Source organism: Rhipicephalus microplus, chromosome X (genome assembly GCF_043290135.1).
Source record: "Rhipicephalus microplus isolate Deutch F79 chromosome X, USDA_Rmic, whole genome shotgun sequence".
NCBI classification, from domain to species: domain Eukaryota; kingdom Metazoa; phylum Arthropoda; class Arachnida; order Ixodida; family Ixodidae; genus Rhipicephalus; species Rhipicephalus microplus.
In genome coordinates this window covers 268,941,767-268,967,688 of record NC_134710.1, presented here as the reverse complement: position 1 = coordinate 268,967,688, position 25,922 = coordinate 268,941,767, and the positions used below count along the sequence as shown (strand labels likewise).

The 25,922-nt window shown below is 43.4% G+C and overlaps 1 protein-coding gene across 2 annotated transcripts in view; it reads right to left on the bottom strand.

The window, feature by feature from the left end:
- Atf6 (bZIP_ATF6 domain-containing protein ATf6) overlaps positions 1-25,922 on the bottom strand; it is a 74,010-nt gene that overhangs the window by 21,788 nt on the left and 26,300 nt on the right. The window contains exons 7-10 of one of the 2 annotated variants that reach the window (XM_037414045.2): positions 18,900-19,007; positions 16,557-16,651; positions 10,594-10,881; positions 4,140-4,268 (exon numbers count right to left, since the gene is read on the bottom strand). In XM_037414045.2, coding sequence (XP_037269942.2) covers positions 4,140-4,268; positions 10,594-10,881; positions 16,557-16,651; positions 18,900-19,007 — 620 coding nt within the window. The remainder of the gene's footprint in view (positions 1-4,139; positions 4,269-10,593; positions 10,882-16,556; positions 16,652-18,899; positions 19,008-25,922) is intronic. The other variant, XM_037414046.2, reaches the window with a different exon arrangement.

Here is a 25,922-nt window from a genome sequence, read left to right as displayed (position 1 = left end):
CTTGCATCATCGGGCTGCTATCGGGTCCGTGGGCTGAGGGAGCTCACTGTGCATTGCGCAAGACAAACCGGCGCTGCCGCTTGGTGACGTCGTTGAGTTGATGGTGTCAGACAGGCTCGCTCGCTGGCCTTGACACAGGTTGCCTTTGCAGAGGCAATGACGTTCAGTGTGGACTCCCATGTGTAACAAGTGGAATCAGCTATCGCTTAGTGTCCTCTCACGCTGAGGTCAAAGTGTCAGGTATATTGTGTCCCGATTATTAAGACCAGTTGTTTGTTCAGCCATGCCTGCTTGTCTATTGCCTGCTTGTCTATGTGATAGACAAGCATGCCTGCTTGTCTATGTGATATTTCTCGGATCAAGAGGGTCAAGGTCGAAGTACCAGACTTCTGGAACTCTGCCAAAGCATCAGAGGGGTGGCTATGAAAAAAGCCGTTTGAAAAAAAAATGCATGCAGCCGACAGCGGGTGCCGTCAGGGCAGCCGGTGTTAGAGCTGCAGTGGCTTGAAAAACTTGTTGATCCTTGTTTGAACAGCGTTCCGCTTGCATGTGATCACATTTGCCTCGATCTGAGCAAGGGTCATGTCATCACTGTACACCGATGACAGCGCCATCAACGCTCGCATCAATTCGGCAGTCGTAGGTGGCGCAGATGTTCGTTCCTCTTTTTCGACATCGGAGTTGTCTGAATCCGCCATAACTTGACTGACTATTTCGACGTTGGTTAGCTCTGCGCAGAAGTCGCGCTCGTTGTCAGGGTCGACGAACCACTCAAAGGTTATTTCCGTGGGCATAGAAGCACCAGCAGAGCGGAGGTCGTTGATAATATCGTCCATGAGAGGGCACAAGTCAGTCACGCTGTCGCTTTCTTTAGGCAAGTCTGCTGCCTCTGTGTTGAGTACGAAGCCCGCGTAGCGAAAGCAGTTGCGAAGCATGTCTTGCGTTACTGCCTTCCATGCGTCCGCAAGCATTCCGACAGCAGACGATGTGAACAAAGGAGTTTGCTGACGAGCGTCGAAGCACCTAGGCTTAGCGTTGTAGAGCACACTTCACACGATCGCACAACCATGCACTAGGCTAGCCAAACACCATGTGGGTTGCGTAAACAAAACGGTGCGACGGCAGGCGACGGTGCCTCGGGTACTCCGGAGGTGGCGCTGGTAAACATTCAAGATAGCCAGCGTGGCCAGACCAAATCGGTGTTTGACGGTTAAATCTAGTTCGAAGTCGTGAAACGCTTCGCGAAAGCGCTGCGCGGGAAGCTAGAGTAGCACGCACGAGCACAAGCGCTAAAGCGAAAGGAACTTTATTGGCGCCAAAAAATTTCCAGGTGGATAGTATCGATTGTCAGCGAAGCACCCTTGCACGATAAACACGGCCAGTGTTAGGAATCTGGGAGGCCGTGTGTGTTTCTCCCCTAACGATCAACGAGTCTAAGCAACAGATGCCGCCACAGTAGACCGGCGCGCTCATTTATGCAATCGTAATCGCATGTGACGCAGTTGTGGTAGTTTCCACTGGAGGTCAGTAGTGGTTTCCCACCTTCCGTCGCGTCAAAAAGTCCGGAAAATTGGACTCCGGGGGATTCGAGCGTTCGAAATTTCAGGCTTCCTTATACTTTTATTCTATGGGGCTCGTGGCAGTGCCGTGAAGATGTCCGAATCATCCGGCATGTCCGAAAAATCGGCAGTTGACTGTAACAGTATTAGTTGCTGCCATGTGACACATTACTCACCCAAGCCAGTTTTTGTTTTCTGGCACAGCCACTGCCTCCCAACACTGAAAGCACTGTATGCTACCGAGTGCTCACTCTATTCGCCTAACATGTGAGCGCCGACTCTACGAGGATGTTGAGCAGACGACATGGAGCAGATGGGTACATCATGACAAATGTTCACCTTCCTATTGGCTAAACAGCTTCGCAGCTTCCACAGTGCTGCAAGCAGCTTGTGAGATAGACTATATACACCTTGTGTTTCACAGTGATACACCTTGATAACACACTTTCTTCACATATTTTTATTGCCCAACATATCATGAATTGTGCACGTTGTAACTATGGGCAACGTCTGCAGTGTGTTTCAAGATAAGAGCAGTTCAAGCATTTGTAGCGTGAAAAAAAAGAACAGGACACATTCAAGCCCAGTTATAATAAGCAGGCTTATACTACATCTCGTAATTAAAGCACTAAAATTCGCTTATAATGAAGTTAACCATATTATAACTTTGCCATGAGTGAACAACAGCGCTGCTGGTTTGTCTCATATAGTTCCTGTGGTACACGTACAGTAAAAGCTCGCTTATCCGGACCTTGTTAACTCGGAAATTCGGTTAACTCGGACTCGCGGCACGGTCCCGGCAAAACTGTGTATATTTCAATGAGGTCAAATGCTCAGTGATTTGGAGGGATTTAGCCACGCACCGGTTATCTCGGACAACTCCGGAGAGGGCTATCGGCACTCTAGAGTCGCGCGATCTCAGCGGCTTGGAGGCTCAAGCACCGCTTGCCGTAACCGACCCACTGACCGACGGCAGAACCGGAGTTTTGGAGAAACCGAAACCAAGCGAACAGCAGAATATGACCATGATGATAGTGAATGAGGGGGAAGTGGCTAAATGGCGCTAGTCACCACCCGGCGGAAGCGCTTGGGCCACCGGCGCATCCAGTGTATACTAACAGCTGCTCGCTACGGCCATGCTATGCCTACTGGTGTCCTTTGTGTCTTGGTTCTTTGTGTTGTGACTTCGCGTGTTGCGGCTGTGTTTGTGCGAGTTGCCGCCGTGGTCGCGCTTTATGGCGACCGTCACAGGAGTTAAGCGGCCACAGCAGCCAGCAAACGATCTTGAACGAAAGGTTATGATATTGAAAGAAGTGAACGCAGGTGTTTCTCGACAGGAGATAATGAAAAAGTACGATGTTAAGAGAAGCACCTTAAGAGACTACGTGAAGAACAAAGAAATAATTTTCGAGGCGTTTGACAGCGACAAATTCACCGGCAAATGACAACGACTAAGGACGGCAGCACACCTGAACCTGGAAGACGCACTGCTGCGGTGGATAAGAGACATGCGGAACAGCCAGCTTCCCTTGAGGGGACCGTTGATCTGTCAGCAAGCTGAAAGGTATGCACCGAGAATGAACATCAAATCTTTCAGTGTGTCTGAAGGCTGGTTTGCCCGCTTTAGAGAAAGGCACGGGTTGGTCTTTCTAAACGTGTGCGGGGAAAAAGCAACAGTGGATGAATGGCGTATTGCTGACTGGAAGACAACTGAGCTTCCCCAGTACCTGGCTCGTTATGAGCCTGCCAACGTCTTCAATACCGATGAAACGGCTCTCTTTCTTAAAGCCTTGCCAGACAAAATGATCACGTTCAAGGGCGACCCGTGCGTTTGAGGGAAGAGGAGCAAACAAAGGATCACTGTGCTTCTCGTTTCAAATATGTCAGGCACTGAGCGCCTGCGACTGCTAGTCATCGGGAAGGACACGAACCCAAGGTGTTTTAAGAACATTCACCACTTTCCTGTGCAATATTGCGCCAACAGAAAGGCCTGCATGACTTTGGATATTTTCCAAGCTTGGCTGCGCCAACTCGACCGCCGCTTTTCCGCTAACAAGCGCGGTTTTACTTTTAGTGGACAATTGCAGAGCTCATACCAGAGTGACAGGGCTGGAGTGCATCGAACTTGTATTTCTACCTGCAAACACGACGGGTGCTCTGCAACTGCTGGATCAAGGGATAATTCAGCACGTAAAAAGCAGGTACAGAAAGCATGTGGTGGAACGGATCCTGCTGGGCAAGGAAGCAGGGCGAGAATATGACGTGACTCTCCCGACAGCAATTCACATTTTGGCTCATGTCTGGAGCGAAACGCCGCTCGTGGTTATTGCAAATTCTTTCTGGCACAGCGGCTTTGTCCGCCCTGATGACTCGGATATTCCTCCAGAGGCCACTCCAGAGGACACCCGCGAGCCCACTGGAAATATGGACGACGAGGTGAATAACACGCGTTTTGACTCTCTCCTTCCCAGTTGCATCCAGATTTTAGACTACGTCGCTATAGACTATCATGTTGCCATTGCTGGTCCGCTGACTGATGATGATATATTATTGAAAGTGCTTGAAGAGGACCAAAATCACTGTTTTGATGATGACGGCCAGGATGAGCCGACGCGACGTCGCTGCACCGTGCAGGAGGCTGCCAAAGCTCTCGCTGTCCCCGAGGAGTTCTGCATTTGTTCTCCCGGCAGTGAACATGTGCACCACCACCTGATGGGATTAAATAAGATCGTTCTGTCAGAAATTCCGACGGTGAGGCAGGCAAAAATAATGCACTTTTTTAAGAAATAAAGGTTTGTCTGTACCGTGTATGTTTTCCTTTTGTTCTCATGATCCATTCAATAATTCGGAATTCGGATAACTCGGACATTTTTTCCAGTCCCGTGAGATCCGAGTTAACGAGCTTTTACTGTACAATGTAGGAATTATGTCTGAGATTTGTGCACATTCTGAAACAACTGGTAAATGTTACACCTCCTGTCACATTACTTTCTTTCTCTGTCAAGGTCTTTTTTAGCTCTTTTCAATAAGCAACCGTGCAACAATTGATTATTGAGGGGAAAAGGTTGTGCATGCTATGTCGCACACCTTCTGCTATCTTCAAGGCACAGGCCGAGGTATTACTATAGTTTTTTGGGGCTGCTGCTCTCACTACTCAGCTTGTTTTGAATACAACCCAATGCAACGGAAGTTCAGATATGTTAATCTCATTTCATTGCATTTGCCTTGTGGTATCCCCTTCAATTACAGTCCAAAATGGAAACCAAAGTTTTGTTTTGCAACAACACAAGCATGCACTTGTAGTTTCAGCATGGCTGCACAAGATGTCTCTTCATGCAGTGATTGTTCATGTCTTCTAACTACCTTTTAACTGCTAGTATGAAATGAGCATCGCGTCGGAGTCAATGGCGGACAGGTAAAGGTCAGGTGAGTCTTTTCATAAGAGCAGCTCAGACAAGTGCAATGCGACTGATTCATCTTCAAAGTAGGGGTGGTGTGGCAGCAGTGGGCGGAGCAAAAACAACTTAGCTCAGTTTGGTCTCTTTACTCTTTGGTAGGAGAGTGCGATGATTCGAAATTTTGAATATTTTTCAAATAGCGTTTGCTATTCTATTCAATTCACACTGAAATTTTTACTATTCGAACAATTCAAACTTCCCTAAGACAAATGCAGTCAACATCTAATTGAAAGTGACCCCTTTAGGCCTTTTATGCTTCACTTCATCACATTCTTGTATTGCAGCAAAGCTCCCTTTCAGGCTCTGCTACAGTCGAACATTTTAAGACAAATGCAGTCATCTTAAAACGGCCACTTCAAATTTTCAAACGCTTCACCTCAACATATTCCTGTACTGCGGCAAGCTGCCTTTTAGACTAGACTATAGTCGTAAATGTATTGAAACGGGAAAACACTGGTTCCAACATGGAGATGATAGATGTGGCAGAGGTAGAGGCTCAATTAATACTGTTTTGGACCTGAAATTTGGGCAGGAAGTCCAAAAATTGGGCCCCAAAGATTTTAGGAATACAAAATTTCAAATGTTTTTGTATGTTGATGTCTACGAGGCAGATTTAGAACTCCTAACTCTAAGGGAGCAAAACTTTGTCTGCCCCATAAGTTGGGCTGCCACAGAAGTTGAGAAAGGAGGAGAGGCTGAGGAAATACAAGCACCTTTGCCTTTGACATGTTAAGTGTTGTTGGCAACACTTTGGTTGCACTAAATCGTGTACTATTAATACAACTTGGCCTCTTCATTGCTTCATTCCTGTTAAGACAACTATGTAATACCACGCCACCAGGGCTTTATCAACCTAGCAAAAAGAAACACTTACATATTGCTATATCTCATAGGAATATGTTTAGGAATCTTCTCCAACTTCCTTTTTTCCGCAATTTCGCTTCGAACTATTAAAAAAATATTTAAAGAATATTCAATTCGCACTCATACTTCAATATTCGAATTTACTTCGCACCCAAAATTTTACTATTTGCACAGCTCTACTCTTTAGACAACTCCTAAAGTGGTCAAGTTGGTGGTTTTGTGTCGCTATAACTGGAATACTGTATAAACCGGACTATAGGTCGAGTGGAAATATAGGTCGAACCCCCCATATTCAGGTTACCGAAAAAAAAAAAAAAAAGAAAACGACTCGAAATTGCCAAACGGCATTTACTTGTGAATTGGGCGCACCGCACCCCGATCGTCGGAGCTCCCCTCGACCACCATTGCAACTGTTCCTATTCGTCAGGCGAAGCACCACTGTCTTCTGAAGACGAGAGTTTGTCGCTGGCCCCCTCCCACAGTGCGTTGTCTTCTGTGCCATACAACGAGTTGCTGAAGGAACATTTCTTAAAAGCATTTTCCACCATGGAATCTGGCAAGGAACGCCAGGTGGAAAGCACCCAGCCACCAACAGTCGCAAGCAAAGGTCTCTGTAGGCGGTCTGTCGGTGTCTTTGGGTTGTCGCCGGACATCCACTTTTGGTACTTCAGCCGCACTCGGTCCTTGAATGGCTTGTTTAGCACAATGTCAATCGTTTGGACGGTGGACGTCATACCACCTGGTATCACGGCGAGATCCGTTTTTCCATCACCCAGTGCGCGCTTCACAGCGTTGTTTAAGTGACCAAAAAACGCATCTAACACCAGCATGCTGCAAAGACGCAGCAGTACACCTGGCTGACGGTTCCAGACTACTCGTATCCATTCTAGCATCATGGCCTCACCCATGTATCCCTTTTTGTTGACGCGAACGACAACACCGGGTGGGAACACTTTCTTCGGCATTGTCTTATGTTTGAAAATGATGAAGGACAGAAGCTTTCTACCACCTGCCATGCATGCCACCATTACGGTGAAGTGCGACTGCTCGTTGCCAGTGGACAACAGCTTCATATCCTTGGCGCCACGCTGCATGATCATGGTCGATGAAGGCATGTCAAACCACACGGGGGTCTCATCGGCATTGTCAATCTGCCCCATCATGTAGTTGTTTTGCTCCCGAAGCCAGTTCACGAAGCCCTGAAAGTTTATAAGCTTGTCCTCGAACTCGTCTGGAAACTTCTGACAGATGGATGTGCGCCACAGGAAGAAAAATTCTTTGCATCTCATGAATCGACGCACCCAAAGTTTGGTGTACGAAACTCTTCTCTCGTGAGCCCACCTTCTTGAGCGAGTTCCACAGCTTTCTTGGGAATGGAATCCACGGTCACTGGAAGCGAGCACGCATGAACTCCCCACACAAAGTTCCCTAGCATATTCTCCAGCTGTGGATGAACAGCACTTCGCCCACAAAATGACATTTTTCGAGGATTGCACATCTGTAGTTTCCTTTCTGCACTCTCCAATAGCGCACATTTTTTTCTGATACACCAAAGCGGCGCTGAGCAGCCATATTCCCATTCACTTCTGTGAACTCAACAACCGCTAGTTTAAACGCAGCTGAGTACTGCCTTCTTGTACCGCTACTCATATTCAGTGAACGAAAAAAAGACCACTAAAAATGAAACACAATGTCAAGTGTAGTGAGAACTTAGAACAGATAGGAAGCAAATCACGAACACGAAAAAACAGACAAGAGAGAAAAAAAAAAAAACAACCTGCTATTTTATTTGAATGCGAATATGGCCGTATCCAGCTTCTCATGCACATGCAAGCCACATGTTGCCAGACAGCGGTGCACTGTCGGCTAGACACTGCTCTATAAGACGGGGGGCGCCTTTAGCTCGTTTTATTCAAAATATCTGGACTTATATTCCGGTTTATATGGTACTTCAGGTCCTTCATTTTAGAAGAAAAGCTAGTTCGGCTCATTATGAGTGACTAACAAGTGAGCGTGAGTGAAGTGATGCATAAGAAGTCTCCCCCTGTCAATCAAACCTCGCAAGTTAAGATGCATGTTTAAATGAAAAAAAAAAAATTATTTTGACAGAGAATTTTACTAAGATATAGGGCAGGAGTGATCTTTGTGCATTCACTAAGGAACTGGTCTAAGCAGCAAGTATTACTGCTGCAGCAGAATTATTCAGGAGAGCCCCGCAGGGGCGATCTACTGGCTAAGGTACTCGGCTGCTGACCCGCAGGTCGTGGTATCGCATCCCGGCTGCGGCGGCTGCATTTTCGATAGAGGCAAAAATGCTGTAGGCCCATGTGCTCAGATTTGGGTGCACATTAAAGAGCCCCAGGTGGTCAAAATTTCCGGAGCCCTCCACTACGATGTCTCTCATAAAAATATGGTGGTCTTGAGACGTTGAACCCCACATATCAATGAAGTATTCAGCAAAATATCCCTTTGCATCAGGCTTTATTCGCGTAGGCTGCAACAACTGCTACTGTCCCTTACTCCAGCATTTGAACAGGATGATTCTTTGCCAATGTTGAATAGTGAATTAAATTCTTTAATCACATATGCCATGGTCATACAGATCCAGAATAATATTTGCATCGATCCATAAACACATTATGAGCATAAAAAAATACTGTTCTCCCTTTGCCTGCTCTTCTGTAACTTATTGATGAATTCAGATGGTCGTTTTCAAGCACTCTGAAAATTGGCGCCATGTATAAATGGTCTATGTGTTTGAACTGTTTTTGGATGGTTATTTCAAAGCACTAGCCTAGGACTCAATAGTGGCTTGAGGAAAGCATAGATGCTTATTAGTGCAAACCATAAGGGAACACAGCGCAGTATCAGTAGAGGGAGAAGAAAGGGGGTGAAAGAAAATACTGGAAAGGAGATCTCATCTTCTTGAGAGATGAGTACACCAAGCATCTGGACAGTGCACCTATCTCTCCATAACAACAAAAAAAAAAAAAAAAAAAAAAACACTAGGCCTGAGCGGAATATGCAGTACAGTCACAGTGTAAGTTCGTGGAGCAACCTTCATAGAGCCAAGTGTAAACTCTCTTAGCGTACCAGCAAGTGCAGTTGTGAAGTACCTATTATACAGTAAACCATCACATTTAACGAGGTAGCGAAGCGCCCACTACATGTTCCTAAGGGAATATGTGCACCTGGGAAGCTATTCTCAAACTATTCTCAATGCTCCATGATGTCAAATTTACATTGTGGAAAAAAAAAAAAAAGAAACAGGGGGTGCAAGCTCCAGCTAACTGGTAGCAGACAAAATGGGTAACGAGGGGGAAGCTTTAAACCACCTGCTCATTACGCAGCTGACTTGGTGCAAAGCCTGGTGGGATGCTACTTTTCTGCCACGAAATATCACAACTGTTAATGCATTTCCTCCCCATACATGATGCTTGCATAAGGTCTTTTTCCGAAAAAGATGCAAGCACTGGCACAGCTGTAAAAGGGAAGGAACTTGCTTTGGACACTGATGGTGGCAGCAGACAGCTGCACTCCCAAAATCTGCTGTTAGAAGCTCTTACCAGTTCAAGCTGCAAGAAACCAGTGGGTGCCCAATAATAATACGTATAACGTGAAGTTTAACGTCATAAAACCATTATATGAATATCAGGGACGTTGTAGTGGAGGGCTCCAGAAATTTCAACCATCTGATGTTTTTTACCGTGCACTAGCGTCGCACAGAACATGTTCCTCTACGACTTTGTCGAAATGTGATCATCGTGGCCGGAATCAAACCTGTGACCTTTGGGTCAGCAGCCGAGTACAATAACCAAAACTCCAGCGTAGGGACCACTTGGTGCCCAGTGGCACTGGGAATTGCACTGAACACCACCCACATTAGAGGTAGATGCTCGAAGTACTTGACCACCATGGCAGTAGTCTCTGAACCAGTGTGCTCCTAACCACTCAGCCTTTGAAGTAGAAGTACACTCAAACCTCATTATAACAAAGTCACATCTGCGGCAAGAATACTTTTTTATATCCAGAAATTAAATTTGTTATAGATTAATTATTTGTGATACTGTATCTATTAGACAGTTATTCTTGACTTACTTTGGTATAAACAATAATTTGTTATATACGAATTGGTTATGTCAGGAGTTAAGTGTATTAGCAAAATCTGGCCAAGAGAAGGAGGGGCAGGCGTGGAATTTTTACCAGTGACAGTGCATTTGCATGCAGCATGGCAGCCACCAGGCTGCCACCTTCAATCCAAACTAGGTATGGCTACTTCTTCTGCTTCCACTAACGAAGGAAATGAGCAATAAAATCAGCCTTCACTTAATCTCATCTCATGATGAGGGCAAAGTAATCACAATGTGTTGGCATTAATTAATATCCACTATTTCTATCAATGATGCTACGCATGAGGCGACAAAAAGAACAATCAAATTGATTTGATCTTCTACCTACCAGATAGCGCCCAGCAATTCACACTGTCAGCATGGAATGCATTTTAATTAGCAATAATATGAAAGTACATTTAGTGAGTTCCAACCTAAATGTGATCATGAATGATGGTAACAGGTAACTATAAAATGGGATCATATGAACAAGGTTCTAAGATACTAACGAATTTTACAGTTCTGTGATACATAAGAAAAGTAAAAGGGACTCTGCCTGAATGGTGTCAGGCATCTCATAAAAAAATCTTATAGAAAAATCACCTGAGAGACTCGGTCTGGTTGATGGATGAAGGACACTTAAACGACCCATTGTGTGAGTTACTGTGAGCATCCAGGGCACCCAAGAATTCTGCTGACTGGTCACCACCATTGCTGGTAGGCGGCTCCCCAGTATCAGAAACCGATGGTTGCAACTCTGGAACGAAGTTGGTATCTTCGGCAGACAGGTCCGACTGAGACCAAAGCAGGTGCCGGCCCCACCCTGAGCTTTGCCCTGAGCGGAGCACTAGCCTATCACTCCCATTTTGTACCGAGTCGCGAAACAGGCCACTGCAAAAGTAAAACACAATAAACAGCAACCTGTAAGCAACATGAGTGAAACAAATTAAGAGGCTTTTTTTTTTTTCTTTTTAGTAACAAGAACCATTTGCAACAAAAAAAAATTGAGGCTAAGGAAAACATAAGAGAAATAACCTGTGTGCAATAAATAAGGAAAATGCAAACAAAAGATACAAAAATAACTTGCTAGTACAGTTAAACCATTTATAAGAGGCAAGCTCTGGGTAGCAATTCTTGTCTTTTATATGAGATGTCTCTTATAAGCAGGGTACCTTGTATGCATTTTCTTATGGCCTCTTATTTTACTGTACGCACACTGGTGTCTCTTATACCAATTTGTCTCGTATATCAGTGTCTCTTATAAAGGGGTTCGACTATACTGGGTCTGCTACCACTGGGTTATCCACATAGCATGCTTATTGAAGCCTTCAAACACTTTTCAAGCATGGTTGGAAAATGTTGCCAATCAGAAGTCGAAGTCCTGAATAACAAATGCGCCAAACATTATAGTACAGCACGCAGTCTATAAATTATGAATAATTCTCAGTCAGCTAGAAATCGCTTCCTCTTCTTTCTAAAAAATGATTTTATATACCCAAAAGACTGCACCATGTACCAAAATTAATGCCCTGGTTAATTTAAGCATTGTGAGCTGCATAGTTACCATGGTCGCCGCAAATTGCCGCCATGTGCCCGCCCGCACACTCTTGATCACACTAAAAGCAAGCTGCACATTCAAAGAAGAAAAAGAAAAACAGGAAAAAGTACTCAAGGTCATCATGTGTGCGTGGCGTAACTTCTTTTTTCTCGCGCCATCCCTCCCTGCTGAGCTTCCATAGCACTCGTCACGACAACAGAAGAGAGAAAGCAATTACACTGCATGACAAATCGTACCTTTGATTATACTTGATGGATTGTGAAAATTTTTGAGGTGGTTGATTCGTGAGGAAAGCAACTCCTTCAATGAAGTCATTCGTAGGTTACATAAAGAAGTGTTGCAGGACTCCTTTAATATGAGCTACAGGAACTATTAATTTGCTTTACCAACTTTCTCAGCCATTTGCTTGTGTGTACTAAGATTACTTCTAGAACAAGAACGGAAAATTTTTTCGAGGGACTTGTTTTTTTTTTTGTTAGACACAGCAAAATGAATCTAATCGACATAGGCCAGGAAAAGCATGGGGGACTTTACCTGCAACACAGTAATTATGATGTATAAATGAAATGAAATGAAGTGAACAAAAAATCACCTTTTCTATCAATAACATCCAAACCACAACCATCCAATTACATGTCCAATGTTCCACCAGTTGAGCTATAACAGAAAGCTCTTTCCTGTCCATTTTGTTCGAAATTTCTGTGCATGTAATCTTTGGGAGTGTTATATAGTACCACTCATAACCAACGTGGCGTGTATCCAATGCTGTTTATTGCCGGAGGGCGTCACGTGGCACATGATTTTTAAATAAGGCAACAGTGAATCAATGAACCCAAGCAAGCTAACCAAAAGCATCAAGTCTGCTGTGGCGCGGCCCCTGCTACAACTGCACAAACGAAAACAAATTTTTTCCAAGGAGCTCGTTTAAGTGTTACACAACCAAATGAACTTAGAAGACAGCTAGGCCAGGGAAAGCATAGAGAACTTTAACTGTAGTGTACAAATTATGAAGTAAATTGAAATAATAATGATAATAACTTGTGGGGTTTACATGAAAAAACCACAGCATGATTATGAGGGACACCGTAGTGGAGGGCTCCGGAAATTTTGACCATCTAATAGTGTTTTTTAACATGCAGCGACATCGCACAGTACACGAGCCTCAGCCAATTCACCTACATCGAAATAAGACCGCCGCGGCTAAGATCTTGCCCATAAACTCCGAAACCTCAACCAAGAACTGTAACCACTAAACCACCACAGACCACATATACATTGAATTACTTTTCTATACAACGCAAATGAGGGAAGGGACTCACTCGTGAATTATACTGCAAGTACATCAGCTTTTGCTCTGAGCCTTGCATGGTAGATGAAGACAACCTAATTACTAATTACGTTACCCAATTACCCAAGATACATTAGTATTGCCTCACAACCACTAATGAAGTAACATTATAAAGCCTCAATTTTTTTTCCATGTTGAGATTTTTTAAAATGATTTCTTGCTGCTACTACTGAAAGCCGAGGTAAGTGGTTATTGGCATTACAAAATATATTTACAGCACAAACAAAGCCTGTAGAGCATAAACAGGACCAGTGTTTCCCTGTGTATTTCATGTTTACATGTTCATTTTCCTTCATGCTGCAACTGCATTCTACGATTACTTCCTGCATGCATTCATAATTCCTCAAAAAATTAAAAAAGGCAAACAAGGTTTCCAAAAAACTACCACTTGGTTTTGATTCTGCACATTTTCTACAAATATTGGCTTTTACATTGTGCAACATTTTGACGTCGATTAAAGAGACACTAAAGTAAATTAACAATTTAAGTCAGAGTGAAAGCTGAATGTATGACAACTTCTAAAATGCCAATATTATCAACAGTAGTGTCCTACTTACCGAGAAATTAATCTAAATGCACGTGAACACATGCACCACGAGCAGGACATTTGCAAAATCTTGATGACGTCAGACTTACTGCCTCCAATTATTCACTTGTAATCGAACTAGCTCCACTAAATAAAGAACCTTACATGCATTAATAGATGAAATAAAATGCTGCTTGTTCATTTCTGTTTGATTCGTGGGAAAAAGAACCGCCGGATGTTACTATGGGGAAAGGCGCGAATGGTTCAAAAGTTCAATTTTCGCCTGGTTAAACTGGACGCGTCGTGCAATCTAGCGGGGCCAGTTGAATCAATCACGCCTGCCATCTCAAAGGCCATGGCAGGAAAATGTTCAATGGCTGTTGTTGCTGCTGTGGCTCCCACTACTTTTGTTCTACTGCTAGTAGTGTCGGCCACCGCCCAGTAAAGCCAAGCAACGTTGTGCACGGCAACAGTGACGTGAAAGGTTCCACTTGAGGCAGGTTATTTGAAGCGTACTAACGCGACGAAGACTACTAAAACGTGACTTTATTTCAAAATAAGCACTTTCTTGGCATAAAAGTAGCACTTTAAGGTTTCTGGACCGCTATTTCAGCCATTAACATCGACTTAATATTTGCCTTTAGTGTCCCTTCAATGTTGCGAAGCAGGCTTGTTTGCATGGCATATTTTTGGTAACTATGGTAGTGCAAAGAAACAGGACACAAGGACGGCAACGAGAAGACGTAGATGAAGAGAGAATCAAGTAGCGCTGTGGGTGTCTTTTCGTGGCCTTTCTCGTGCGCTACTTAAGTCTTTTTTTTTATTTGAAGAAATTCTACTAAATATATAACAAAGATATTTTCAAAAGTTTTTTAATCTATAAAAATACAACTACTAAAGACACAGCCACACATTGATAGTCTGTTCCTGTTAGCTTCTGAATCTATAAATAGAACATTTGATCATTCATATGTTAAGTATAAACTGCCAAGTCTAATGGACTAGTCCTATTAAAACAGATTAACCCCTTAATTGTTCATTTTTTTCAAAAATTTCCGGTCAGAAAGGGGCAAACTTTTTATTGCCGATTTAAATTCTGGTTGTACCAAAAGTAGCCAGTCGATGTTGAAAAATTATTTTCACCACATTCTTAGTGAAATCAACGGAATAATGTTTAATTCTGAACAATACATAGGAAACGAGCTACAAACTACTAATAAGATTAAAAACCTTACAAACAAAACAGTTACCAACACCACATCTTTCTTCACTTGTGTAGATTAAGCACCCTTGGAGTATTTCACTCGGAAAGCTTCGGGGCATTGCGGAAAATTTCGCAATGCAGAATAATGCAAGGCAGCTTCACTGGCAGGCTCTCGCAATGTTCGCATGCAAGCTGTCTTCATCATCACTGGAGGAGCTACACATTCACCATCATCGCTGTCTTCACTTCCGGACACAAAATAAATATCTATACTCGAATCATAATCACTCAAACAAGATGACGAAAACAAGTATAGCTTGTGTTTTGCCTTTATGGGTCAGCTATGAATAGATCGCCGCCACCACACGCTGTCTTTCCATACAAAAACCGCGCTCCTGCCGCAGGAGAAAACTAAATACTCGAGAAAATGCTGCCATCTAGTGGATGACACGCGATGCAACCCGTGAATGCGCGCTTCTTCGCCTGAATCCTAGAGGGGAGTACTTATTCTGCTAGGACGAGTTCTACTAGTCTAAAGCAGTTTTGGAACGCTAGAGGGGATGCTTATTCTGCTAGGACGAGTTCTACTCATTTAAAGCAGTTTCGTGACAATTTCGGCAGGACGAGCTCTGCTCGTCCAAAGCAGTTAGGAGGTTAAATATGCTTGGGTGCACGTCAGCTGCCTAAAATGAGAAAGATCGAAGAATAAACCACCTAAACGCAATTTCCCTACACTTGTTGCAATGTGCACAAAAAATTACGGCTGTTGCAATATACAGTTACTCTCATTAGAGTAAAATTTCTGGAACTAAAACACTGCAAAGTTAATGAAAATTGCACTGCGCACTTTGAAATTTTCACAACACACATTGCTCGCACTTTAACAATGCTTAATTTCCTCACTAGTGAGTAGAACCCAGAAAAAATAATGGAATGTCCAGCACAGTGTCCTTGAAATGACGCTGAGCATTGTTTAAACAACCATTTGAGACAGCACTATAAACCTATGACATCATTAGTGAAAATTGAGAAATTCTTTCAAGCACAGTCTTTTGCCTCAATGCAGCACTCTGAACACCATTCAAGCCACATGACGTATACATGACATGTTGCAAAAAACAGTTACTGCACGATAAAATTATGACAATAAATTCCCATTTCTTTTTATTAGAACAATGTTAACAGCGATACAGTATTTTAAAGGAACTAACTGACACAAAAATGCAACATAAACAAGAAGTGCTAACTCTGTTTTGTGTAGTGCTGTGCAAAAATGATGTTTCTATTAGACCGAATGCAAGCTTCAAAAACTAGATCATCTAACCTGTTGTACCAGCAAATAGCTTCAGCTGGATATAAATAAAGGAAAAGCGCATTTCATTCAAACTGCAGGCAAGTATTTTTTACACATGATGGTATTTATTGCAAAATGTTGCTCCTATTTTCTGTTAGTACAACTATAGTTTGCTCCGCCACAAGTCTAGCAGTAATGCTGGTGGTCCAAGGTCAGTGAAATGAAAATGAACACCCGTGAGTAAAATGGTCAAAGCTTATTACAGTTATACCCCTTTAAAAGAGACATGTTCCGTACAGCAATTCTTGTCTTTTATATGAGGTGTCTCTCATAAGAAGGATACCATGTATGCCTTTTCTTACGAACCCCTATTTCAATGTGTGCGCACTGGTGTCTCTTAGACCCATTTGTCTCTTATATCAGTGTCTCTTATGAAGGAGTTTGACTGTATAGAATAAATTTATTCGGAAAAAAAAAAAAAGCTTTATGACATCCAATATATGTATATGATACACTATCATGAGAACTTTATTTACTGAGTTATACCTATTAGTTACCTAGTTACATCAAGCTCTTACTGCGACACATGTCCCAATAGCAAGATTTGAAATATTCACAGAGTGATCTGAACCTTACCTGAATGGAACTAGGTTAAATGTCAGCAAAAACATGACGGCCATGAAAGCAGTTGTCCTCTTAATATTGGAGAATGACGGCTGTTTTATTTTTGCCTGAAAATGAACAGTTAGAAAATCTTGCACTCAGCACACTTTTATTTTGCAAGAGGGAAAAAAGAAGTGCTAGAAGAGCGAAGTCCCTATCTTTATGCTTATCTGTGACATTTTTGCAGTTTTTAGAAGCAGCTTTTAAAATGATCAATGGTCTGTTTGCTACACTATGCATGGCAACACACAATCACACCAAAGTAAAATCATGTGCTGCTACCATGAGGCAGTGAGAATTCTATAAGATTGAGGTAGCCAACACTGCTCTCGTAGTAACACTGCCATGTGCCATGATAGTAATATTACTTATGCTGTGCCATGCATTTTTACTGATGAACGGTACTTCTTAATTTACTTTCAGCCAGTAGCCTAGATTCATCTTTTTAGGTAGACTATTTGTTATGACTAAAGGAACACTTAGCACAATTGAAAGTCGGACAAGTTGGTTTGAATCCGCTACTTTAATATTGTGTGGAAAGACAATCACAGCAAATGATCGCGCGTCCTTTTGTGTTTATTGCCCTTTCTTTCGTCACCGTCTTTCCATGCAATTTAAAAGCAATAAAAGAACACAAGTGAGAAACCATTAATCAGCTCGAACTGAAGATATTGAATCTATTGCCAAAAACTTTGTGCTATTAAGAGGTCATTAAAGGTCACTGTTACATTTTCTCAATTTTATGCCTTAAAGGGCCACTCACCAGGTTTGTAAATTTTGAGCTGACAAGCGCAATGCGTAGACGAGACGTTCATGATCACGTCTGCAAAAATTTGCAACGCTGCACGCCGCGGAAATGGGTCAAATTTCAAGATGAAAGCTGCTCGCCCTCTCCTCCACCAATGCACGCGTAGAGAATGAGGGCATGACGTGGGCGTAGAAATGGCCCTACGTACACAGCACTGCGGTCACGTTGGTCCTCTACGTAGATGGCTCTGCTCTGACGTTGTCAACAGTATACCACGTGACATGGCAAAAATTACTTAACAAAACATGCGTAGTTCATGTATTTGTTGCTATTAGAGATGAAAAAAACTTGAAATAAATAATGAGACACAATAAAAAATTGTGCACGTTTTTCTTACATTTTTTTCCCGTGAAATGCTACGAGATGCGCGGCTAATGTGCCAACGTTTCACATGCGTTCGGGTTCCCGCGGTCAGCGCATTGAGCAGACGACTGCCATGGAACGCTCCTACGCGTTCGCACACTCATTGTGCTCATCTACTCTACCGCGTCTAAGCCAGCGTTTCCTAACAATCCCGCGGAAACAGGCAGAAGACCACAAAATAACGCTGGTCAACAAATCAACGCTGCTCGCGTGCACGGAGGCTGGGCTTGTTCGGGCATGTCATGCGAATGTCACCTCTTGGTCGGATGCCAGAGAGGGTGGGGAAGAGGTTTTGCTTGCGAAGGCTACGCGGAGGAGCGGCAAGAGTTTCGAGCTCATTTCCTCTCACCCTTGTTTTGCACCGCTTCAAAAAACCCGTTTTCTTCGCTGGAAATGAACCGATTGGAAAAATTTTTGTGGCAAAACGTTCCTCATCGGACACCCAACAACTTCCACTGTCTAACTAAAATTCGGTATGGGGCCTGGTGAGTGGCCCTTTAACGCCAACACTATTACATCAGAGTGGCATTATAACACCAACACTATTACATCAGAGTGGCATTATAGATTTCACAGTACTTTTTTGTACTTAGACCACATTGAATCTGTGAAGGTTCTGAACATCTGTCATGTACAGACTTAGGCCCCTTTATTACGCAATGCAGCCACAGCCCATCTAAAGCACCTCGGTCCTCACTAAAATCTTTGACATCATGGCAAACTGCTGCAAAAATTTCTAGGGGGCATCACACCTGTATTTATTTTTAGCAACTTCTCTGGCTTTACGGTCTTCTTTTAACAAGAGTGTTGTTTTCAAAACTGTGGAAGGATAATTTACAAATAAAGGGCAAATCAATACTTCTCATATGTGTCCATCAAAGCATTTAGTACCAGTGATGCACCTGTATGCTGCTTTGAGCCTATCTTGCCATGTGACTGAGATACCTCTGCATTGTTCCCTCTCTTCATCAAGATGTACACTGTAACACAAAGTTGGCAAGCTGCCCGGTGGCTCTGCCACCTGCTATATATATTTAGGATATTTTTAATATGTCTAAGTTTGCTCGTTCTGGGTTTTCGTTAGTGGCTCTAGAATGTGCCTTTTCAATAGAGCAGTAAAGAGCCAGATAAAAACCCAAACCCACCTCAGATTCTAGCTGGGCTACTCTGTGACGAAGGTGAGTAAGTTCTTCTTTCAGCCTGGAATTCTCGGCGGATAACTCCCGTACATTCATCTCCAGCTGCTGAAGATACTGCATGGTGGCACAGAAAATATGAAGGGGACCTGTTATACCCAGTTTTTTTTTTTAACAGTAGAAACAATACACGATAAAGATTGAGGTGTATCACCGACACTTTGCTCCTGCCCTAGATCAGCACCATGCAGGGCACATTTATAAACTGATGGAGACCAATTAAACAGTATTTATCAACTTCATAACGATTCGATTTCTTTTCCAGGCTAAGAAAACAAGCCCAGTGGTGGGAATACTTTCCAGCATTTTGGAGCACGCAAAAATTGCTTTGGAGCCGCAAACTCTGTGTTTGGAGCGCTCACCGCAAGATTTCCGTGACGCACACAGAGGAGAAAAATTTAAGCTTTAATTTAGCTTAATGTTCCCTCAGTTCATATATTCATTTCAACAGAAGCAGCAAGCCCACAAAATAAACAAAGGTAGGATTATGTACAGAAAAGGTGACAAAAGACAGTGAACGATATTCCACCAACAAGCTAGCTGCAGTATGAAGTTCATAGCCGTGTACACCTAAACACACACATACATACACACACATTCAAAGCTTGTTAAAGTGAAACATTGTTAATACATACATACATGCCGAGAATCTGCTGGGAATGCGGCTAACTGTACACTAAACGTAGTATGCATTAACCATCAAGCTTATAAGCGTGCGCAGGGTTCCCTTCATAGGGGGGGGGGGGGGGGGGCAAAGGTTCGTCGCAGCGTCCCCCCATACATGTCAATGTATGGGGCTAACTTAGAGGCTTCGCCTACTTGACGTACACACCGTGCCAAGCCGTTTATGCCCACTTCACTTCAGATCGTGCACAGATGTGGTGAGAAGAAGCTTGTTGAATTAACGTGACGATGCAAGCTTTCTGTAAGGGATGCTCCTGTTGTCCCGGCAGCAGACGGAGGCACGTTTGGGCAACATGTTGCTTCATGAAGACGTGCTGTGCTTGCTGTCTCGGTCCCCACAATCCACAATGCTCAACTCCGCAACAGCGAGCTACTTTCATTTCTGCAAAGCCGTGCATGCCGAACAGTCTTGCACATTGACTGAGGCGGCAGCGATCGGCTACTCAGCACTCTCAGGCAGTCGCCGGCTATTAAAAGCGTGCAGTAGGCTCACAGCGGCGCTACGCCTCACACGTACGCTTTTTGTTGACGATAAGTCATACTGGCGTGCTTTTCAGTAGTCGCCATATTGCTTTCATTCTTTGCCAATGGTTACCGAAAAGGCACTCCCCAGGAAGTCGGAATAATTGATTGGCTGATTCCGTGCTTTTGCGGCAGAGCAAGTACAAGATGGCGACCATCACATAATAGCCGCTCACAATGTAAGCTGTCAACATTACTTTCAGTTCCAAAGCCACCTTGTGGCGCAGCAATGGCACAAATTAGACAAAAAAGACTCTTTTCGAGCAGTATAGAGGAGGGGTTTCCAGTTGGCGCAGGTTGGCGCAGGTTGGCGCAATGGCCAGAGGTTTCCCCCCACTGCAAGCCATTTGTGATTGTAAAATCTGGCCCAGATTACGCTCGGTGACAATAAAAAGTGTCCCGAGTGGGGTATAAGTTACAAGAAGAGATTACCATAGTTTACACTTTTCAGTTCACCTGGCATCATCTATATCTTTGAACTATTATAGATGTCAAAGCTTTTCTTTCCCTCAAATATGTCCCTCAAATAGGGTCAATAATAAGATGACATAAAGCTCTTCTGTAACGATGCTCACCAGCTGCAAAAAAACTACACAGGACACAAACGAAGACGGTACAAAAGTAGAGTTTAAAATGATTATGCTGGGCAATGATTCATAGCCTGGCATATGAAAAAAAAGAGTTTACCGATTCTAACCATCGCCGGGAGCCTGCACAACAATATGTATAAACCTTTTCAATGGAGTGGGCAAGCAACTCCTTTCTGGATTGAGGCATGGGAGTACAAAGGCTCACGCATGCTGACGGCGCTGCTGCATTTTTCGGGGAGAGGAGAGGAGAGGGTCATGCATATTTACCACAGCCAAGAAAAGAGATTATGGTGGTTTCAGGCATCACTGAAACTGCTCAGTCACACTACATAACCACGGCATTTTTTTGCTTGAATGGTGAACGCCTTTGTTTGTAGGCTAAAACAAGCAATCTCACAGAAGTTTTTTGCCCAATCATTCTGAGGGTATTCTACAGTAGTTGTTATCCAATCGATGACTAACTTCAGAAACTAATAGGATAAGCTTTACTAATCAGGCAAATAATAAGAATACATAATTAGGGTGAACAAGCAACACTAAAAAAATGGCCCCGTATCTGCATGCTACACTGCAAATGTCGTCGAAAGAGAATATTTTTGTATCTGGAGCGAGTGAACAAAACGTTTATTTGATGTTCTGCGCTAGAAAATCGGTGAATGGTATTCTGGTGGCGCTGCGTTAGAGTGCCTCGTGCGTGCAGCGGAGGCGAACGAGCGCATCAAGTCACGTCACATGTGAGACATGAGTGCTATCTGGCAGTTATCTTGAAAAACGAAGCGCGGGGCGTGCCCCCGTCTCGGAGGTGATAAGGCGTAGAACGCCATGCGACGGGTAGGTGCCACCACCGTGTCGTCTTATCGAAGCGTTGGAAACACTTGCCTTTTCGGGAGATCATTGCATGGTCAGCGCATTGTGATAAACGCTATGGTCCTTAGAATTACTTATGTATGCCTTTTCTAGTAAGAGACGAACATGCAGAATATATACATGTTGTTATGGTGCCTCAGATATATGCAATAATTGCTTTTTAATTGAAAATTGCACAAGTATGAACACTGAAGCTTGAGCAATATTGGTGGGTGCTGTGAATGGAGTCAGCTGTTTGGGATATTGTCCGTTGCCGTTTAGAACAACGTTAAAGACGGACAAACAGACAAATGTAGAGACATACAGACAGACCAAAATTTTTGCGTCGAAGGTCCCCAAGAAAGACTATCGTCTTTAAAAGAGCACCTCGGCACATAGGTCAGTGCCCGTACATGCACAATAGTGTCCTCCTGATTCGGGCACTACGCATTTTTCTCGGAAATATATATTTTGCACAGAATTCCTATAAAACCAAAGTAAGCATCAGAGCACCCAACAGTAAACTTAGACATGTTCCTAGCTTAAATCAAGCCGTAATAAAAGTCGGACAGGTGGAAGCACCACAATACGTTAAATTCATTCATAAGACAACTGCAACAACAATCATTCCCGTAGTCTTTTTTTTTTTTTTTTACAACAAAACTCAAACATTAGATCAGCACAGTTTGTGTTCCAGTATGCCTTGAGGATTCAGGTGCAATAAAAGTTCAGAAATTGATCTCACATCAGTTCCTATTTATTACATTAATTTACCATAACGACGTCAAACCAGCTTATAATGATCCCAGATGTAACAATCTTTTGGTTTTAATTACCATAATTTGGTACAGTTATTATTTGACTATGCTACTAATTGAAACTGCATCCGCATATAGTGAACATTTTTAAAAGCCTCCCAGATTTACAACCAACTCTTCTGACATGGTAGCGGTAAAAATATGGTGCACGCGAAGCGGGAAAAAAAGGTAAAGCAGGTATAAGAGCATGTGAGAAGCGTGCAATCGCATGTGGACAGCTGCCATTTACTCGCAATGAAAATATCAAGCATGGCACGCAGATTCTGAACGATGTGAGCGAGGTCGCTCAGTTACTAGGCCTTTCTTCACTAGCAGAATGGCAGAGAGAAAAAAATAAGAAATAGGATGCAGCACAAAGACTTACACGCAGCTTTTGCACAGCAAACATTACGCCGTTCTCTGCATCTACAGCCACTGACAATTCACCAAATAATGCCTTCAAACACAAGCTACAAATGCAAGAAGCGATAACTTTGTCGCATGAAAGTTCACTGCGATGCTCAACTCGCCGAAGCCACAATGTGTTACAAAAGGTATTTCGCCTTGCAGTAACAGCAGGGACTGGTCGATCAATGATAATACTTCCGCACGGTTGCGATGGCATCATAAAAGGGTGAAGACGTGGTGACCAGTGGTGATGAACAAGCCATTTTGACTCATCACTGACAACCCAACCTCATCACAGTTGTGTGCAGACATCTGCTCAGCTGCGCAAGTTTAAACCGTGCGGTCATGGTAGTATGACATGCACGTCATACTACCATTCACAAGTTCGCCACCACCGCACCGCGCAAAGCCGCTTTCACATTGCTTGCAAAACGCATGTCTTTGTCATGTTGAACGAACAGGCTACTTGCCACACTCGAGCACGATCCGGAATGAAGCATGCACAAAGAACACACAAAAACACACATATATTAGACTGCAAACGGCCTGGTACGCAACAGCAAGAGCTGAGTAAGAGATGTGCTGCACACAACTAGCCAGAAATTATTGGTTCCACATGGCCGTACCACACCTCTGTGGAACTGGGCGAGTTCATTGCGAATGTAGTTTCATTCATTCGTGAACACACAACGGGCATAACTTAACATGCGAAAAGGCCGAACTTGTCTCCAGGGGAAGGGGAGGGGGGTATTAGCACATAATAATAAAAATACACAGCAAAAAATACTGTTCGGTTGCTAAGCACCGTTCAAAGGGGCGCTTATGAGGAACAATGACTTGGCTCAGATTGACAATCTCCTGTCTGAGAACATTTCACTATCATAAGTTGGCTGAGGAAACCAAGGGTGAAGTTTTGTTTTTAAATTTCACGCCAAAGTCACTGCATGTGACGTAAGAAACTTCAAAACGTATTTTCGGCATGTTCGTGGCATTCGCTGGATGAAATTTTCGGAAAATTAGTATGCTAAGTTTATGGCACACACAGATTACAATGTACTTCAATTTTATCGATTGGAAGCTAGGCAGAACCCAGTAGACACCTTCGAAATTTCTTACGTCACGGTGTTTGATGCAAGAATCTCAAGGTGGCGTCCCCACCCGCATTTTCTTTTCAAGTGTTTTCTTACTTATTAAGCACCGTGTCGCAGTAAGGATGGTGTTTTTGTGATTGTGAAATTGCACTTTACTATGAACTGAGTACTTCAATGCTTTTTTGGTTACCCTTAATGACTAGCGGTTATCCTGTCTATGCGCTACATGCCCAGCCCATGTCCATTTCCTCTTCTTGAGTTCAACTATGATATCCCTAACCCCGGTTTGTTCACCTAATCCACTCTGCTCTCTTTTTGTCTCTTAAGGTTGCGCCTACCATTTTTATTTCCATTGCTCGTTGTGTCATCCTCAATTTAAGCTGAACCCTCTTTGCAAGTCTCCAGGTTTCTGCTCCGTAGCTAAGTACCGGCAAGATACAGGTGTTATATATCTTCCTCTTGAGGAATAGTGGCAATCCACCAGTAATTATTTGAGGGTGCTTGCCAAATGTGCTCCACCCCATTCTTATTCTTCTAGTTACTTCAATCTCGTGGTTCAGCTCCGCAGTTATTACCTGCCCTAAGTAGACATAATCTTTTACAACTATTACCTAGCTCGAAACGCTGCTCTCTTCCGAGGTTGTTGTGCATTACTTTCGTTTTCTGCAGATTAATTTTAACACCCACCTTTCTGACCTCCTTGTCTAACTCCGTAATCATGAGTTGCAATTCGTCCCCTGAGTTACTCAGCAATGCAATGTCATCAGCGAAGCGCAGGTTACTAAGGTACTCTCCATTAACTTTTATCCCTAACTGTTCCCATTCTAGGCCTCTGAAAACCTCCTGTAAGCACGCTGTAAATAGCATTGGGGAGATTGTATCCCCCTGCCTTACGCCCTTCTTGATTGGTATTATGTTGCTTTCTTTATGAAGCACTATGGTAGCAGTTGATCCCCTGTTGTTAAACTCTTGCTGTGTCATGCATAGTTCTTTGTTTTCCGAGGTAATTTTCCAGTATTTTTTCTCCTTCAATCATAGCATTCTTGCTTTGTTTACTATAAATTAGTGGTTTGACACTGTGTTCTTAAACAAATGCCCACGTTGTGGTTTGCATGTTTTGAATAAATAAAAAGCGTGACAGAGCTCTGCGTGTGAGAGCATGTGCTTATTTCCTTTAGATTAGAGAAACAATGGTTCATTTATTTTAATCAAATCTAGCCAGTGAGCAGTATTCATCAAGAAATTTGTTGCATCATGTGGCACAAATGTAGTACATCTAAGCAGTGAAAGTAACGTAACGAACAAGAATTGTGAAGATGCCCCCGTTTTTGATGCCCCCGTTCTTGAGAGCCCTTGTGACGCTGCGGAATGCGACGTCTGCTGCACCAAAGAAGACATCGACCATCTGATATGCCATTGCCCTCGATTTGCCTCTGAAAGACAGAAGCTTTCGGACGCATTGCGACAATTGGACGATCGGCCACTCTCTGTGCAGATGCTACTGGAACACCGTCATCGCCTTTCGTCAGCTCAAAAGGCAGTCAAAGCTGTCTTGTGCTTTTTGAGGACTACAGGCCTACGTGACCACCTTTAATTAACTTTTGTGTAGTGCCACCACTGCATACGCGCCAGCCGATTAATTGACAATCCTCTTTTTTTCTTTCTCTCTCTCATTCTCTTCTCTTTCCTCTCTCTCTCTCATCTTTATGCCCCCTTCCATTCCCCCAGCGTAGGGTAGCAAACCGGGCATGTGCCTGGTTAACCTCCCTGCCTTCCCTCTTGTTGTTTATCCTCTCCTTGTGACGCTGCACAATGTAAAGTACGCCACACCTTCGCTTGCGCAATATTGAACAAGTTACATGTAGTTGTGAAAGTTACACGTCGGAAATAAACAGCTCGTGGTTGCAAGTGCAGAGTTAAGGCTAGGCTATAGAGATCAGTTTGTATGGACGCTGCACACGAATGTAACCTTGCAAAAGCTTCGTCATTCCCGATTTCAAGTGTTACCAAACCTATGTGTGTCAGGTGGCAGCG